Here is an 18,505-nt window from a genome sequence, read left to right on the forward strand (position 1 = left end):
AACGAAAAACAGAAGCCTTAAGAGCCTTCTAGAAGGTTTGAACAACTTTGATTCTCAAAACAATTTTGGTTCTCACAACAACATTGATGCTCGAAAACAACTTTGGTTCTCAAAACAATTGAACTGGAAAAAAATCGTGCTAAGACAGGGAAATCCTTGAGAGAAATGCACCTGGATTCACACGGACAAAAAGCTACAGCAGGTTCACATGGTTTTTGAATGATCCAGCCGACCATCCATCATTAATGCAACGGTGGTGTCAAAAATCATATAAAGATGTGACGTCATAGCCGCTTCGACACAATAGTCGAAGGTGCTGCAGGAGGAGAAGCTTGACGAGTTTGCCTGGAAGAAGCAACTTCAAGAAGAAGAAGAAGAAGAAACTTCATGATCACTCTTCCACTTTGATGTTGAAAGCCTTGGTTTAAAGTTGTATGTATTGCTTGATTTTGCTTCTTGCTTGTGTGCACTTTTTAATTCGTTAAATAATCACTTTGATTAACAAAACTACTAGGTAAGGGTGACTTTCTATGACTATTTTCCACTAACCACTGGCAAAGCAGGATTTCCCTACACTGGCTAGCTGCACTTTGGTTTAGTGGATGCCCTTGTAGTTTATGAAAGATCCACTGTTGTGGACAGGAGCATGTTGGGCTAAAAGTATGATGTCTAGGACTTTGGAAAATCTTGCATTCTGGGCAAATCCTAGGGCCCTCTCTTGGTTTCACTAGTCCATTGGGAAAGTAATAAAGTGTTTTACTGTGGTAAACAAAGCATCAGACAATTGCTTTATACTTGCAAAACCTGCAGACTAGCTGATGTTACAGTGTCCTCTGACAGCCAGGAAGGAGCCCAAGGCAAAAGTGTTGAGGTCTGCAGTGACCTTTACAGCAACAGGCACTGCCATGATTACCTTGGAGGATGGCTGAAGTTCATCTTTTTGGAAAATATTCTCCCCTCCTCTGATGAATAACCCAGTTCCAGATGCTGTGCTGCTTTTGGTGCTCACGTCTGCAGCTGGGGAGCAATGCTTGGAGGATCCACAGGCCCCAAAATACAGACATTGGTGCTAAAAGTAATGAAAAAGAAAAATGTTGGAATTAAAGAGTTAATTTATGACTTTGTGCTTCTGTCTGGAGCACATATCAGAAATTTAGGCTTGTACTGTGCACGATTTTCAGACCATGCCCAAAAGGTATTATAATGAAGGGATGAGCTAAATCTCATTCAGTATATCAAAGCTCATCCTCCAAAACGCTAGCTCTCCAATGACAGCTCCAATCATATTTTAAATAAGCCTCCTTGGGAAAAGTTTCTGTCTTGGGCGCAGTCGGGAAATTGCGCCCAAAATGCGCTTGAAATTGCACTGGTTAGGTTAAGTTTCCACTAAAATTAATTTTCATAATCATAAACGTAAAATCTTCCATGAACCAGCACAATCGGGCAACGTAATAGAACGTAATTTCATTGATGTACACTAGTCAATTTCTTAGTAAATTAAATATTTTTTGATATGAAAAAGCTTTTAAAACGAGCCTATTAGTGTCTGTGCGCCGAAGAAAATGAACGCAATTTGAAGAGCCTTCCTGATGCAGCACAATTGGCGGAATCTCGCCATTCCGACCTGGCCAATTTTGCGGGCTGGGCCTGATCTGGCAAATTGAATCTTCAACCAGTGTAACAGATCGCGGAAAACATGAGCGTAAGTCATATTTAAAATTCCCCATTCTTTTGCGCTGGTTCGGCCAATTCCACCCGAATTGCACTGATATAACTAACGCAAACAAGCGGAAACTCAACCCCCCTGATTTTTACCTCTGCTACCCTTGCACGGTAGATTATCCTGAACATTAATCACTGCTGGTAAAGAGGTCCTTTCTAATATATCTGCTTTAATTTTTTTTTTTACTTTTGTTGATTTACATCTGGTTACATGTGCACTGGTTTGGATTTACGTTGTTAACATTCATTGTTAAATCCATGTAATTTTCTTACATTGATTCACTTTGTATTTTATAGCATACACATAAATTCTAGTGTATAATTTACACTTTTATGTCTATTTTACTACTCTGTGAGTTAAGGACGAAGTCCAATAGATAGGAAAATAATTTTAGAATGATTAAAGCTGCACAGAAGCCAGAAGGTTTACATTCCACTGAAGGATCCCATCTGGCTCATTATAATTATTTGTAACAGAGACCGATTAAATGGGACTTCCAAGTCTTAAATTCCACAGGTCTTTGCTCCGGTGTAAGTGATGGGATCCGCCTGCTGGGACCTCCGCTTCTAACTCTACCACAGTATGTGGGATTATGGGGGAGGTTTTCTCACCTTAGCAGGTGTTTGAGCCCCACTTCAGGCATATCTTGAGCCCCCCCCTCCCCCACCATTGGAGTGGATGCTGCAAATAGCGGCACTGGAAAGCTTCTCTGAGGGTGTGCCGGTGCTAGCAGCACAGAAGAGTAGACAACTAGGCTCATTAGCCCCCTTTATAAGAAAAGAAAATTGTGGCAACGTCTATGGGACCCAGGCCAAGTTCTAGGCCTGAATCTCCAGAGGGATATTATTTCTGCCGGCTGTCAGGACATATGCTTCCTTGCACGTGGTATACCATGCCTGCCGGCAGATTCCCAGGTGGGTGCTCCTGCCCCTGACCATGCCCCCTCTGACCTAGATGACCTTGTTTAGGATGGGCATAGGTCCCACTCTAAACAAGGTCGCACGGATGCTGACAGCTGATGTCTGAACATGGCATATCTGGCTGAATTTGCAGGCCTTCTGCCGCACTCCCACCTAATCTACGGCGACATTGCATAAGAAGGCCCGCGGACTATCGAGGCCCTTATGTATAATTGTGGTCTAACTCCTGTTTTCACGCATGGAACTAAATACTATAGAAATCCTGCACCCTATATAAAGCTTAGTGTGATCAACTCAGATATGTACAGGCTAGCAGAGTGAATTGCTGACAGTCCTGAGGCTCAAGTTACTGCAGATTTAAACTGGCAGTTCTGTAACCATGTCATTCTGTTTTATGAGCCAACAATATTGGCCTGGTTCTTCCACTGAAGATCCCTGCACAGAGCTAGCATTAAAATATGTATTAAGAACAGTGTCTGCAATTAGTTAATAAAATGTAAACAGGCTCCTGTTCCAGGCAGCAGTGTTTCTGAGAATGGTGTGAAGAAGCAGGCAGACTGTACTGTATTAAACACAGAAAATGCTGGACAAGCTCAGCCAGTGAGATAGCATCTGTGGAGAAAGAAACAAAGTTAACGTTTCAAGTCGAAGACTTTTCACCAGTTCTGATGAAAGGTCTTTGACCTGAATCGTTAACTCTGTTTCTTTCTCCACAGATGCTGCCTCACTTGCTGAGCTTCAACAGCATTTTTTCTATTTTTTATTTCAGATTTCCAGCATCCACTGTATTTTGCTTTTGAGATTGTACTGTATACTCACTGCACCCTAGAGTTGGGAAAAGTAAAAGAAACAAAAAAGATTTGCATTTGTATAGCGCCTTTCTTGACCTCAGGACATCCCAATGCACTTTACATCCAATGGAATACTTTTTGAAGTGTAGTCACTGTTGTAATGTAGGAAGTGCAGCACCCAATTTGTACACAGCAAGGTCCCACGAATAGCAATGAGATAATAACTACATAATCTGTTTTAGTACTGTTGGTTGATGGATAAATATTGGCCAGGACACCGAAGAGAACTCCCCTGCTCTTCTTCAAAATGGTGCAATGGGACCTTTTGCGTCCACCTAAGAGGGCAAAGGGGGCCTTGGCTTAACATCTCATTTGAAAAACTGGAACCTCCGACTGTGCAGCACTCCCTCAGCACAGCACTGAAGTGTCAGCGTTGATTCTCTGTGTGTGTATAATTAAATATCTACACAAAGCTCTGCTCACCAACCTCTGCTGGTGACATTTCTAAAATTAGATCAGGGATGACAGGACAGTTAGCTTTTTCCAACATTAAAAATTCAGAGTTGGAAGAACAAGCAGCCTTGAGTACTTTTTGAACTTTGTGCTTTTAATTCAATTGGTTAGCTACAGTAATAATATAGCTCATCTGCAGCAGTAGTACAATTCCATCACTCACAATTCCCTTACAAATTGCATGATTTTCAGAGGTTTTTTAATGTCTCTGATTCCCACAAGAAAGTTAAAAATATGTTTCTGTATGTTTAAATTTCCCACCTGAATTGAAAGTATTAAAAAACCTTCTGAAAGTTGTGGGGCTCCTTGCTGGTGATGCAAGACTATCTCTGCCAGCCTCATTACTTATCCCAAGGTGCCAAACTTTGAGGAATGGGCAACATTAAACTGCACGTTACTGGATTCCTCAATGGCTCAAAGAGTTTATCCAGTGAACAACTGAGCCGTACAGACCAGGAGAGTATCAGGTTTGATCCCTGCCTGTACCAAGTAAGCTGATCTCAGCCAGATTGGTGGTAGGGAGGGTACAGTATGTCTCAACAATGCTGGGGAAAGGGAGGGGAACATTAGTTTCTGTTCACTATTCAGCAATACCTGCTAAATGTCTGTTAGTGGCCATTAGGTGAAGTTGAATACCCTCCCCATATGTTGGTTAACATTGTAACACACAGCGGGGGGCAAAATTGGTCTTCGTCGATAGCGAATCGGCAGCCCGTTTTACCTCCTGTCTGATTTCCTTTTCGAAAATAGGGCAGGGTTTAAAATGGACTATCAATATGCTATTACCTGTTGGTGCTATCGCCATCATCGCCCCTACCCTATCAAGGCTCAGATGCAGAATGGTCACTAAGTAAAGTACTGAAAGGTGCACACAGCTTATGTACCCTAGTGTGGTGTTAGTGTTTCAGGACGGGAAAAGAGCAAGGGGACTAAATTAGTAGAGAGAGAAAAAAAACTGCAGGTCAATTTGGGATTAGTGTACTGGAAAAGATTAAGCTGCACCAATGCCAAATAAGCGCCATTACTGGGGAATAAGATTTACATGGCTTTGCTCAGCTTTATAAAGTACTAACTAAAAAACCACAGGATCATGAGAATTTTAAACCTCAGGTTTGTTAATATTTCAGTGGAAATGCTCAAATGAGGCCTACAAATTTGTAGCTTTGGTTTCAGCAGTAGTAGAGGTTGAATATTAAATGTCCTCAGTTAAACTAGATTAATTTATACGGTAGCCACTTTAGTAAAAATGACTGTTCCACTTACTCTGCTTTACTGTTTTTTTTGTTGGATGAATAGAATGCTAGTGATCTACGTCGCTAATGCCTAGAAATTACCATTTGTTGTTTTAAGAAAATGGGTTAATTCCTCGACTAAAATAGTGGACAGGGGAACATCATAGAAATAAGCACTCGTCCATTGATATAGCTTAAGCCAAAAGGGAAAACCTCCTGTTCCTCTTTTATAAATTTAGGCAAACAGAGTGAATTAAAAATTGGCTTAAGCTCGATATAGTTGAGAAAAAAGAGCTCCTTTGTCACTGTGTCTCTTTCCCCAAATTGGGATGACATGCAGAAGTCCCACTCTGCCCCTTCTCTGGTCTGCAAACACCCCCCGGAGAAAAGTCCAGCCTTTAGTTGTAAATAAGTAGGACTGATAGTTTTAGACAGAGCATAATGTTCTGACTGTAAAATTTCAGAATTTTTTTTCATTGTATAAAGGATTTGGGAATATGTTAAATATTGCATTTTAAAACAAAATGAGTTTGCACAGGTTTTCAGTCGGCATGCAGTGAAGTTGTGTATTCAAGTCAGACAAGACAGTTTATGGAATTCCATGGATCACCACAGGCTTCAAACGGAGACAGTGAGGGTCAAGTGTTTCATCCCAGGCCCATCAAGCCAAGATTTCTCCTTTTCATTTTGTGACTAGCAGGAGATTTTTTTAAAAAATCTGCACCATTAAGGCAAGGAGAGGTAGGCCTGAAGGTAAATCACTGAATGGGGAAGAAGTAAAAGGGGCTGCCCTTCCACTTGCTGGGAAGAAAGAGAGAAGAGGATGAAGGGACACATAGGGCTCAATTTTAAAAGTAAAAAACAGGTGGGTTGGGGGCGGGGGGAGCATTGAAAATTGCCACCATTCCAGATCTGCCTCCAACCCACCCATTTCCGGTTTTCACCGGGGTGAGACGAGGGACGGGCGACCAACCCGCTCCCAGGAGGTGGGTCGGACATTAAAACCTTTCAAGAAGGCTTCAGGCCTCCATTTATCACTGAGTCCCAATTTCAACCCTGGGGGGCCAGGATTCCTGGGCCTTCTGTTTTGCGCATTGTGAAAGGAGGCGAGAAGGCCCAAGACTAACAGGTGGGTGCCTAGAAAGGTACAGTTTGTGAGCCCGGAAGAGCAGGAGCGCTTCCCCCAGGCCCAATAAGCCTATCTGCACCGACCTCCCCCACACCATCGCGGGCTCCCGACCCTGATCCTCCCCCACCGACCCCCGATTCCCCGACCCCGATCCTCCCCCACAACCCCGTTCCTCCGACCCCCAACCCTCCCCCTCAATGATCGCGGACCTGGCGATGACCCCCGATCCCCCCCCCCCCCCCCACCGTGACTGACCCCCTATCCCATCCCCCATGACTCACGACCCCCATGCCCACCTATGCCCACCCCTGACCCCCCTCCATCCATGCAAACAAAGACTTACCTGCAGACTTACCTGAAGACGTCCTCTCCCTGGCTGCTCTCCCGTCTGACTGAGGCCACCCTGTCGCTCAGGCCGGTCAGTCGGACGGGAAACCGACAAAAAAAAAATAAAAGACGTCCTTATGTCAAAATCGTAAGGACGTCCGGGAAACCCGTACTAATGGGTTTCCCGACCTCAAATTGACCCCCCCCCGCTTCCTTCCCGGCTCCGTTTAAAAATCACCCCCATAGCCAGTCATTCAGTGTGGAAGGAGACCTTTCGGCCCATCATGTCTATGCCAGTTCATTGCTAGAGCAGTTTAGAATTAATCCCACTGCCCTGCTTTCTCCTGATAATCTTATATCTTCCTCTGCTTCAAATGTTTATCTACCTTTCCCTTAAAAGATAGACTTGTCTCTGTCTCAACTATCCCCTGTGGCAATGCATTCTGTGCTCCAACAAGTCTCTATGTAAACACATTTCCTCCAACCTCTCTCCTCACTTCCTTAGTGATCATTTTAAATTTTAAAATCATGTCACTGACTTCCCAACAAAGGGAAATAGTCTGTCCCTATTCACCCTATCAAAACACTTCATAATTTAATAAACCTTTATTAAATATGCTCCGCCTTCTATACTCCAGTAGAAATAGTCTCAGTGAAGGTGAAATCCCACTTTGACAGAAACACCTATTACACACCCTGCCTGATTTTCCTTTCAATTTTACACACAAAGGTTGTGGATGCTGAGCCAATTGAAATTTTCAAGGCTGAGACTGATAGGCTTTTTTTTAGCTAATGGTATCAAGGGATATGTTGAGGTACAGATCAGCCATGATCTAATTGAATGATGAAACAAGCTCAATGGGCTGAATATCCTACTCCTCTTCCTAAATTCTTATCTATCTGCATTCATACTTTCAAGGAGATTTGGTCTGCTTATGGAAAATGCATTTTGACTGTGAACGAAAGCTCAAAAGGTTGGGAAAAATCTTGAATGGTAACATTTCCAGCAGTAATTTCTAAGCTCAAAGCTTTGCCTACTTAATGGTACACTGAGATGAAGGACCAAGGAATACTGAAGTTGCCAAACCCAAGGCCAATTTTGATTCCAATACAAATGCAACCTCTGAGTTCTCTCTTCCATTCAGAGTCAAATCCCATTCATTAGTCGGTATGTTGATCACTCCAACACCTCTCTCCTTCATTGTGAGTCAAACATGAAGTGACAGGAGTACTGTGACTGATCATGCAAATAAGTAATTACATATACTTCTAATATCAAGACATCAATAACATCTCTAGCTCCAGTCAGCGGGCCACCCATATGGAAAGGCTTTGTGAATGTGCCTGTTTCTATTATGATTGATGAATTTATTATTATTTTATTTTGGAGACAAAAGTTATATAAGTGGGGCCAATTAGGGAACTTAAAGGAGATCTACTCATGGAGGCAGAGGGCATGGCCAAGGCACTAAATGAATACTTTGCATCTGCCTTTATAAAAGGAAGAAGATGCTGAGTCTCAGTAAAGGAAGATATAATTGAGATACTGGATGGGCTAAAAATTGATTTAAAAAAGAGGTACTAGAAAGGCCCAGCTGTACTTAAAGTAGATAAGTCACCCGGTCTGGATGGGATGCATCCTAGGTTGCTGAGGGAAGTAAGGGTGGAAATTGTGGAGGTATTGGCCATAATCTTCCAAACATCCGTAGATACGGGGGTGGTACCAGAGGACTGGAGAATTGAAAATGTTACACCCTTATTCAGAAAAGTGTGTAAGGATAAACCCAACAACTATAAGCCAGTCAGTTTAATTGCAGTGGTGGGGAAACTTTTAGAAATGATAATCCGGCACAGAATTAACTGGACACTTGGACAAGTGTGGATTGATTAGGGAAAGCCAGCATGGATTTGTTAAAGGCAAATCATGTTTAACTAACCTGATAGAGTTTTTTGATGAGATAACAGAGAGGGTAGATGAGGGCAATGCAGTTGATGTGGTGTATATGGACTTTCAAAAGGCGTTTGATAGAGTGCCGCATGGAAGGCTTATCATCAAGATTGCGGCTCATGGAATAAAGGGGGCAGTAGCAACATGGATACAGAATTAGCTAAGTGACAAGAAACAGAGAGTAGTGGTGAATAGTTGTTTTTTCGGACTGGAGGGAGGTGCATAATGGTGTTCCCCAGGGGCCAGTACTGGGACCACTGCTTTTCTTGATATTTATTAATGACTTGGACTTGGGTGTACAGGGCACAATTTCAAAATTTGCAGATGACACAAAACTTGGAAGGGTAGTGAACAGTGAGGAGGATAGTGATAGTCTACAAGAGGATTTAGACAGGCTGGTGGCATGGGCGGACACATGGCAGATGAAATTTAATGCAGAAAAATGCGAAGTGATACATTTCAGTAGGAAGAACAAGTAGAGGCAATATAAACTAGAGGGTACAACTCTAAAAGGGGTGCAGGAACAGAGAGATCTGAGGGTATATGTGCACAAATCATTGAAGGTGGCAGGGCAGGTTGAGAAAGTGGTTAACAAAGCATACGGGATCCTGGGCTTTATAAATAGAGGCATGGAGTACAAAAGTATGGAAGTCATGATGAACCTTTATAAAACACTGGTTCAGCCACAACTGGAGTATTGTGTCCAGATCTGGGCACCGCACTTTAGGAAAGGTGTGAAGGCCTTAGAGAGAGTACAGAAGAGATTTACTAGAATGATTTCAGGGATAAGGGATTTTAATTATGTGGATAGACTGGAGAAGCTGGGGTTGTTCTCCTTGGAACAGAGAAGGTTGCGAGGAGATTTGATAGAGGTATTCAAAATCATGAAGGGTCTGGACAGAGTTGAGTAGATAGAGAGAAACTCTTCCCATTGGTGTTAGGGTCAAGAACCAGAGGGCATAGATTTAAAGTGATTGGCAAAATAACCAAAGGTGACATGAGGAAAAACTTTTTTACACAGCGAGTGGTTAGGATCTGGAATGTGCTGCCCGAGGGGGTGTTGGAGGCAGATTCAATCATGGCCTTCAAGAGGGAACTGGATATGTACTTGAAAGGGAAAAATTTGCAGGGCTACGGGGATAGGGCAGGGGAGTGGGACTAGCTGGATTGCTCTTGCATAGAGCTCGCGCGGACTCGATGGGCCGAATCGCCTCCTTCCGTGCTGTAACGTTTCTATGATTCTATACCTGATTAGCTTCAATCATCTACGCCCTGAAAAGAGATGGAAAAAGGAAAATTAGCAATAATATTATCCAGACAGCAATTGATGTAATCAGCTCTTAATTGAGGTGGATTTCTAATAAGATTGTCTTCCTTTTTCCTAAATCCAACAGATGTCAGAATTAAATATACAAACATATGTGACAGCATCTGAGAATGTCATCTGCAGTCAAATATATTACTGTTGGAGATGACCTTTAAAGTACTTCAGTGTATTAGAGCAAGTATTTGGCTGTTTTTAATATTGATCATAAGTACATAGATTCATATAATGACTGGACAACTGTGGGATTCAAATAGACCTTACTGCTAAATATATAGCCTGAAATGTTGAGTGATAAAGTAGGTTGTTGCATTGGTAAAACGGGACAAGAAATCATTTTGACAGAGTCTAGATCTTGGTTTGGCTGCTGAACAGCTGTTCTCAAGGTCACTGAACCTATATAATGTGCATTCTTTATGTAAGTGTTGTAAAACACTGTCTGTACTGGGTTAATGAATTCTAGTCTGTGGTCTGATATGAAGATTAACGCAAATGTCTGTATTCTCCTTAGTGAATTAAACATCCGATTGTGTCAGCTTCCATCGTCTCAGCATGACATGCAAAGGCAGTTCTTTTCTCTGAGGAATTATTTAATGAATTGGAGCTTTTGACTCATCTGGGAAATTTCCACTTAGATGAGTTAATTCCATTATCTGTTAGTCATATTTAGAGACAGCTGAGAGATAATAACTCATATGTTACTCTTCACCAGTTTGTTATCTCGCTCCTCCTTCAGTCAGGAGTTACACACAGTGTGATTAAAGCTGATAATGTGCAATGTCCGTCAGAGGGGAGTCTCTGTCAGTGGCAGAATTGCTGTGGTTGTCGAGTGATGCTTGCTTATTAGTGATATATAGAACAAGCTGATCTTTGGTTGTAAAAGCAGTGTTTGTGATGTAAAGGTAAGGTCTTAGAATCTGAGATGCAAATGTTTTTTTTTATTTTCAGAATGATTGTGTATATACATTGTACGTAAGTATTTATTTATGTATGTCGTTACTTGCATGCATGTCCAATTCTATATGTGTATTATATCACATTGTACTGTAGCCATGGACCATACATTTTAGATACCTGTGAGCCCCACTATCCAATTCTTATTGATTGTGTATATATTAAGAATTACATGAGTTTCTACTTTTATAAGGAAGGTGTAAGTTAGGTTGCAAAGCCAGATGCAAGTGAATACTGGATGCTTCTTGTCAGGATACCTTACAGAAATTAAGTGGCTCTCTAAGGTTTGATCCAAATCAAACTATGTCTTTGAACTAAGGTTTATTGCTTTCCGTAATATATAGTCACATAACATGGCAAGGGCATGACAATGATAGGATGAACTGAAAAGGGTAACTTTGTGAGTACACACTGTGGGTGTAGAACCTTACCTGCACATTTCTGAAAAACATAGGCAGCACAACCATGATTTTCCTTTCTTTTTTCTGGTAGGTAAGGTTGTCTGTCACCAGAGCATTGTCAGAAAATTACCCCACCATTAGAGAGTTGTTTTAAGTGTTTCTCCAATAGTGCAAGAGAAATTTTTATATATATATATATATATATACATGCTATATGTGGGTTTTCAATGGATTTTTATCAAGTTAGATTAAGTAGAAGAGATACAAATATTGGTGTATATTTTCCAATTGGGCCTCCAATCAAGTGTTAGCCAGGCAGTGTCATGCTAGCAACAGCCTGACTGTTAGTGTGTTGACCAGCCTGATTTTGCAGAGTCAGCCCCATTTATATAGTGTAGGTAGCGAGCTCCTGGCCTAAATTGGGCCTGGGATTGGGAGCATGCCAGAGTGGGGCAGGAAATCGTATGTAAGCTGCTAACAGAGGGGTGGTGGATAAATATAAAGGGGTGTGGCCACTCAAAGGTGAATGGCTGCATATAAGGACATAAATGTTGCGAATAATTACAACGACTGATAATATTTGATGGCTGGCAAAGCGAAGCTTGTGCAGAGTGAATTGGTGGTGAGGAGGCTGGTCCTACTTTCCCCTCCCTCCTCATAGGGCAGCATTGCAACTCGTTTGAAAGAAGATACAAAATTAGGACTTGAGAAATTTTGTGGCCATCTAAATAATGTCATTGAGGCTAATTTCCTGCAGTGTAAAGACAAGATAGATGTCAATACATTGAATGTTGTCACAGATTCTATAATAGGGCATAGCTTCAAACCTAGAAGAGGGAGGGAGCAAAGACTTTAAGCAGAGTGATGAATGCTTGGAATGGATTGTCAAGGGAGGCAATGGGTGCTAAGTACGTCAGAAAATTCAAGAGTCAGCTGATTAAGCACCCGGCCAACCGTAGAACCAGCCAGATAGACTGCAGTGGTATTTTGCAGCCCTGTGTATATTCCAATGTAATTGGTGACCATTTCTGGTGACAGTACAAAACCTGACTGAAAAACTGAGTGGAGCACTAAATAAGTATAAATCTGGCCTAACAGATTTCCAACCAATTTTTCCAACCGGTTACGCCTACTTTACCCATGGTGATGTGATGACCAGGTACAACCCATTGCAAAATCTACCCTAACATACCCATAGTAATTATCAATGGTCTAGGATACAAAAGTATTGTCTACCAGTTCTACTTTCTCAATGCTTTTTTTGTGTGTGCTATTGTGTTCGTAAAGTTGAGGAACACAAAATGGTGGCCTTGCCAGCGACACCCACATCCCATGAACGAATAATAAAAAAATAATGGTGCCTGAACAGGTTGCTCCACTGGAGTAAGGTAAAAGCAAATTCTGCTAGGAGCAATTTCACTCCCCGAATGGACTCTTTCCCACCTGAGCAAACTGTTTCTTTTACAAACCTGTCGCTTTGTCTTTGGGCACAGTGTACCAATGCGTTAAGGTGATCCTGCATTTCTTTTGTCCTCAGTGTCAAGGAAACAAAGTCTATTAAAGTTTGGTTTTCTGTTTAACTATCTCCTACACTGAAAGTAAATGATCAAAGAGAGTAATTTATTGTCTTTCACAATGCTTTGGATCACAGTTAATCCAAATTACTGATAAGGAAAAGGTTTTTGTTGTAAAATTTGAATTGCACTCCAAACAGTCGACTGCAGTGATAGTAATATACACCTGCAGTCCACATAGGGCACAGGCTAACTGCAGTGATAGTTATAGACACCTGCAGCCCAGATAGGGCACAGGCTAACTGCAGTGATAGTAATATACACCTGCAGCCAGATAGGGCACAGGCTAACTGCAGCGATAGTAATATACATCTGCAGCCCAGATAGGGCACAGGCTAACTGCAGTGATAGTTATAGACACCTGCAGCCAGATAGGGCACAGGCTAACTGCAGCGATAGTAATATACATCTGCAGCCCAGATAGGGCACAGGCTAACTGCAGTGATAGTTATAGACACCTGCAGCCCAGATAGGGCACAGGCTAACTGCAGTGATAGTTATAGACACCTGCAGCCCTCATAGGGCACAGGCTAACTGCAGTGATAGTTATAGACACCTGCAGCCCTGATAGGGCACAGGCTAACTGCAGTGATAGTAATATACACCTGCAGCCGAGATAGAGCACAGGCTAACTGCAGTGATAGTTATATACACCTGCAGCCCAGATAGAACACAGGCTAACTGCAGTGCTGACTACCTTAATATTAGCATCCTGACCAAACTGATAAATCTGATCTAGAGGCATTCAACCCTAGCAAGACTGCTGAATTAGACATCCAATCTAGAGCAGTATTGTACTGTGAGTTCAACGACTGTGAGCTATATTGAAACTGACAGAACAGAGAGAAAGACTAACAGACAGACTAATTATCTGTGTCTTTCAAGAGCTGCATCTCCAGAAGTGGTAGAAACAAATGCGTCTCAATGTTTTTTTGTGCATTGTACCACCCAGTCCTCTGCAATGATAATTGTTCTATTTTTAATTCTTGATGTAGTGATCTCAGAATATCTGCGAGCTATAAATCCAGTGCTTATTATTTAGTTTAAAAATGTATCCTGTGTCAATACGTAACTGTGTAAATTCTTCTTACCAGGACCAGAAGTGGAGTTTAATGTATTGGATGGCACTTCACGTCAGCACACTTACACATTGCAGAAGATCACTTGCGTCTGAGGTGTGAAGATAATAGACTTGGAGAGACCTGGTTGTCTACATGACTCCAAAAGCATCCTTCTAGACAACGATTCTATTTTTTTTATATGCTGAGCTATACTCTGCCGGACACAAATGCTGACTGTGAATTGTTTGTCGCTGTTTCTTTGGATCCTGTTTGATGAGGGTCTTTTAACACCCCTGAAATCATTGTCACCAAGGACTTCAGGACGCACAGGCAGTGACAACATAATTGAGCTGTCAGGAGATGGAGCTCCTATGCTCCAACGTGTTAGACGTGGCTGGATCTGGAACCAGTTCTTTGTACTGGAAGAATATATGGGGTCAGAACCTCAGTATGTGGGAAAGGTAAAATATTTTACTGCTGTTAAACAAACTCCATTTGTTTTGCCTTATTTAAGAGAATTATACTTACTTGGCAAAGATCTTTCAGTTCCGAGTAGTTAAATTTTATAAAATATTACACCATGCAGCAGATTTTAGTTCTCATATTTGATAAATGCAAATTTTAATTTTGATCTTTTATCAGCTATTGCACCTAAAATATGAAACGTGCTAATTGCATCAAATAATACTTACTAATATTACTTGAGAAAATAATTTTCAGATAAACTTTATTCTCGAATGTTTTATTTAGACATTAAATTGTATTTTTACGCTATTTATTGTTTTAATATTTCTGGTACACACATTACTTCAATGTTTTATCTACAGTTATTTGATTGTTTGAACCATGTCTTCACTGTACATTTCCATACTGTCAGCAAGTGTCAGAATATATTATTAGTGGCAAACCTGAGAACATAGATTTTTAATGCAGCCTTTTGTTTTCATTTTTTTTCTTTCATTTCTGCTATTGCGTCAACAGCATAAAATAAGAAGCTTGACATTAGAGCAAACTATTCTGAATCAGAATCATACTCCTACCCCGAAGCAGAAATTTGTAAATTCCAACATGATGCTGCAAAAAGATGTCACCATGATGTCAAATGCAATTCTGGGCTGAAGAATGTCCTGCCTGTTACTATAACAATAGATTCAGCTGTTTTCCTTTAGTTGGACTGGTGCAACGACATAAGAGGCAGAAAATGCTGGTTATGGAGAGCAGGTCAGTCAGTATCTGAAAGAGAAAGATAATTTAACTTCATGTGGCAGGGGGCTTCATCAGACCAAGAGTCCTACCCACCATATTAACCTATCTTTCTCTCTTGAGTTATGGACTGACCTGCTGGACTTTAGCAGTATTTCCTGTTTTAGTTTCAGATTTCCAGCCAGGGATGTAACGGAAGGTAGAATAAGGTGTATCGCATACACCCACATTTTATTTTTGGAGGCAAGGCTAAGCTCACATTTGCCAGCTTGTGATGCAGGTTACACTAAGTTGTATAGAATATGCTCATCTTTCATTCATGGAGGTTAGCTATTCATGAGAATGGATCAAGATTGTTTAGTCTGTCGAAAACTTGATTACCTATTATACACAATGCATTAACTCCAAACACTTATTTTCAGACAAGTAAGAATTTATTAAAAGAAGCTTGAGCTCAAGGGAAGCTGTGTTCCAAGACAGGTTTAGGTGTATTAGAAGGTTAATTTAGTCAGGCATTTCTTTATGGTTTTCCACAAGTCCTCATCAACATTGCTACCACATATTTATACATGCTGGAGGTCATTTTTTGAGTATGTATCGCCAGTAGAGAAATCTCGCTCATCATCATTACATACTCGGGAAAATTACCCCCACTATGTTCAATCCACCTTTTGAAGAGTCATATATTAATGAATGCCTCGAGTAATGACATGGTGAAGGATAAAGAGGATTGACAACACAGCAGCACTCCTCAGAGGTGATTTCCACTTTCACCACTCGATTGCCATGTAAATCTTGCAGTTTCTATAAAAGGTGGGTGATTTACCACCCTGGTTTACCACCCTGGCACCAGAACCACAAAATGGCGCAAGGTCAGGGGATGGAGGAGGCCATCTTCTGATGAAGATCGGAAGGTTCTGTTGTGGTTATCTTAATGACACTTTTTTAATGCTATGCTGTAATATTCTCCGTAATTTGTTTTGATACAAGAGCCTAAATGTTACTGTTGGTGACACTAGCAAATTAAAGTTTAATCAGCTTGTATGACATTTCCTTATTGGCTAATTTAATGGAGGTATTAAATGTTTAAAATAAATGAATTAATACCTGCGTTAAAATAGCATTGAAAGAAATATTCTGAAAACACAATATGGATTTGGCTGCTAATTTCACCCACGTTTATGTATAGGCTCAAAAAGGTTTAGTGAGCTGGCAAGAAACAACTTGAGACAAAAGTCAAGAAGCAAGTATGTTACGTGGTTAATAGTAGATTGTCACAACATATATGATTCAATATTATAGTTTCCTTCTGTCCAGCTTAGTGGGATATACTCTCTCATATGAAGTAGGATACACATCATAAAACATTTACAAATATGCAGAGGATATTTTGCCGATTGTGAGCGGATGGCAGATGACCTCGCCAGCATATCGGAAAGTAGCGGATAGTGCGCCCATGATATTCCAATATGGTGTTCTAAAGGATGGGGTTCCCTGGCACACACATGGAAAATCAGCCACTAAAAATCTTCCCTAAATGCTGGAAAATGCCTTGTAAATTAATTTCTACAATTGTAAATTGTCCACTGTTTCCAGCATTTAACATTTTTGTTTTCCTTCACCATAGCATTTCTCTGTATTCAATTCACCACCATCTAGAACAGTAGTTCACTGTATTTAATTCACCACCATCTCTAACAGTAGTTCACTGTATTCAAATCGCCACCATCTCTATCAGCAGTTCACTGTATTCTTACAAGTGAAAAATGGATTTGTTCACAGATGTCAGCGGGCTGCTCAGGAGTTTCTGTCCATTAAGTTAAATGGATGGAAAATCCTGCTGACCTCCATGCCTGAATTCCCAATATGCGATCCCGGCAGGCACAACTGAGTTCCGGGAGCACAAATTCATAAAATTTACCCTCATAAGTCTTCTCAAGCATACTATTTGCCAGTAGCATTACAGACAACACTGAGTACTCTTTCTGCTTTGGTAACCGGTAGCTGATTTACATGATGTTGTGCTAGCATTAAACATGCTTTCTTGCCAAGATTATTTTATTTTCCCCTCATTAGTAAAGAAAGACACTTTAACATTCACTTGGGTAATTTTAAATTTTGGCATTGGTTTAAAATAGGTGATATCGAATTAGCCACCCATTATACACCACACTCAATTTTCCTTTCCATTGAATCAACAGAAGAAAAAATTGGACGGACCATATAATGGGTGGCTAATTTAGCACTATTGCCTAAAGTTAAAATTACCCCCACACTTTGGTGGCCTTGCCAGAGACATTCACAACCCAAATATAAATAAATATAAATCTTCCAGCTCTGGAGAGTAATGCAGGGAGCAGCAATATTTGTGTTACGCAAAGAAGTATGTCCATGTCTTATTTTATTGCAATATAATAAAGAGTTATTCATGTAATCAAGCGATCTCGTGTCATTCCCTGCTGAGGAGAAGACTAGGGGCTGTGATCATAATAGTAGTGATCCAGGAAGCTAATTTTTTTAAAATAGAGTAAGGGGTCATATCAGCTTTCTGGTGGCTATATCTACCACTGACAATTCAGAAATGGGAAGCCTTGGCAAATATGCCGCATAACATATATGAGTACTTTGCATCTGTCTTCACAAAAGAAGAGGATGAAGTTAATGTCACAATAGAGGAGGAGGGAGTAGAGATATGGGATTGGATAAAAATAGATAGAAAGGAACTGAAAGTTCACAAGTCACCTGGTCCAGATGGGTTGCTGAGGGAAGTAAGGGTGGAGATACCAAAAGCTCTGACCACAATCTTTCAATCCTCCTTGCTTATGGGAGTGGTGCCAGAGGACTGGAGGATTGCAGATGTTACACCCCTGTTCAAAAAGGGGGGAGGGACAAACCTGGTAACTATAGGCCAGTCAGTATAACATCAGTGGTGGGAAAACTGCTCAAGATCATTGTCAAGGACATAATTAATTATCACTTGGAGAAGCATGGGTTAATAAGGGACAGCCAGCACAGATTTTTTAAAGGCAAATCATGCCTGACTAACCTAATTGAATTCTTTGATGAAGTAACAGGGAGGATTGATGAAGGTAGCACAGTCGAAGTTGTATACATGGACTTTCAAAAGGCATTTGATAAACTACCACGTAACATACTTACTCGGAAAATAGAAGCACATGGGATGAAAGAGATGGTGGTAACTTGGGTATGTAATTGGCTAAGGGATAGGAGGCAGAGTAGTGCTGAACGGATCTTTTTCTGACTGGAGAGAAGTATGCCTGGGGATCGGTATTAGGACCATTGCTTTTCGTCTTACAGCATGACATGCTTACAAATGACCTGGACTGGGTATAGGGAGTTTGCGGATGATACAAAACTTGGCAATGTAGTAAATAGAGAGGAGGA

General features: G+C 41.0%; 1 protein-coding gene across 1 annotated transcript in view; it reads left to right on the plus strand.

Annotated features, from left to right (window-relative positions):
* Positions 1–232: 232 nt before the first annotated feature.
* LOC137339234 (cadherin-12-like) overlaps positions 233–18,505 on the plus strand; it is a 214,152-nt gene continuing 195,879 nt past the window's right edge. Inside the window, exons 1-2 of the mRNA XM_068001881.1 lie at positions 233–432; positions 13,931–14,358. Coding sequence (XP_067857982.1) covers positions 14,125–14,358 — 234 coding nt within the window. The 5' untranslated portion in view covers positions 233–432; positions 13,931–14,124. The remainder of the gene's footprint in view (positions 433–13,930; positions 14,359–18,505) is intronic.

This window comes from Heptranchias perlo, chromosome 2, assembly GCF_035084215.1.
Source record: "Heptranchias perlo isolate sHepPer1 chromosome 2, sHepPer1.hap1, whole genome shotgun sequence".
Taxonomy (NCBI): Eukaryota; Metazoa; Chordata; class Chondrichthyes; order Hexanchiformes; family Hexanchidae; genus Heptranchias; species Heptranchias perlo.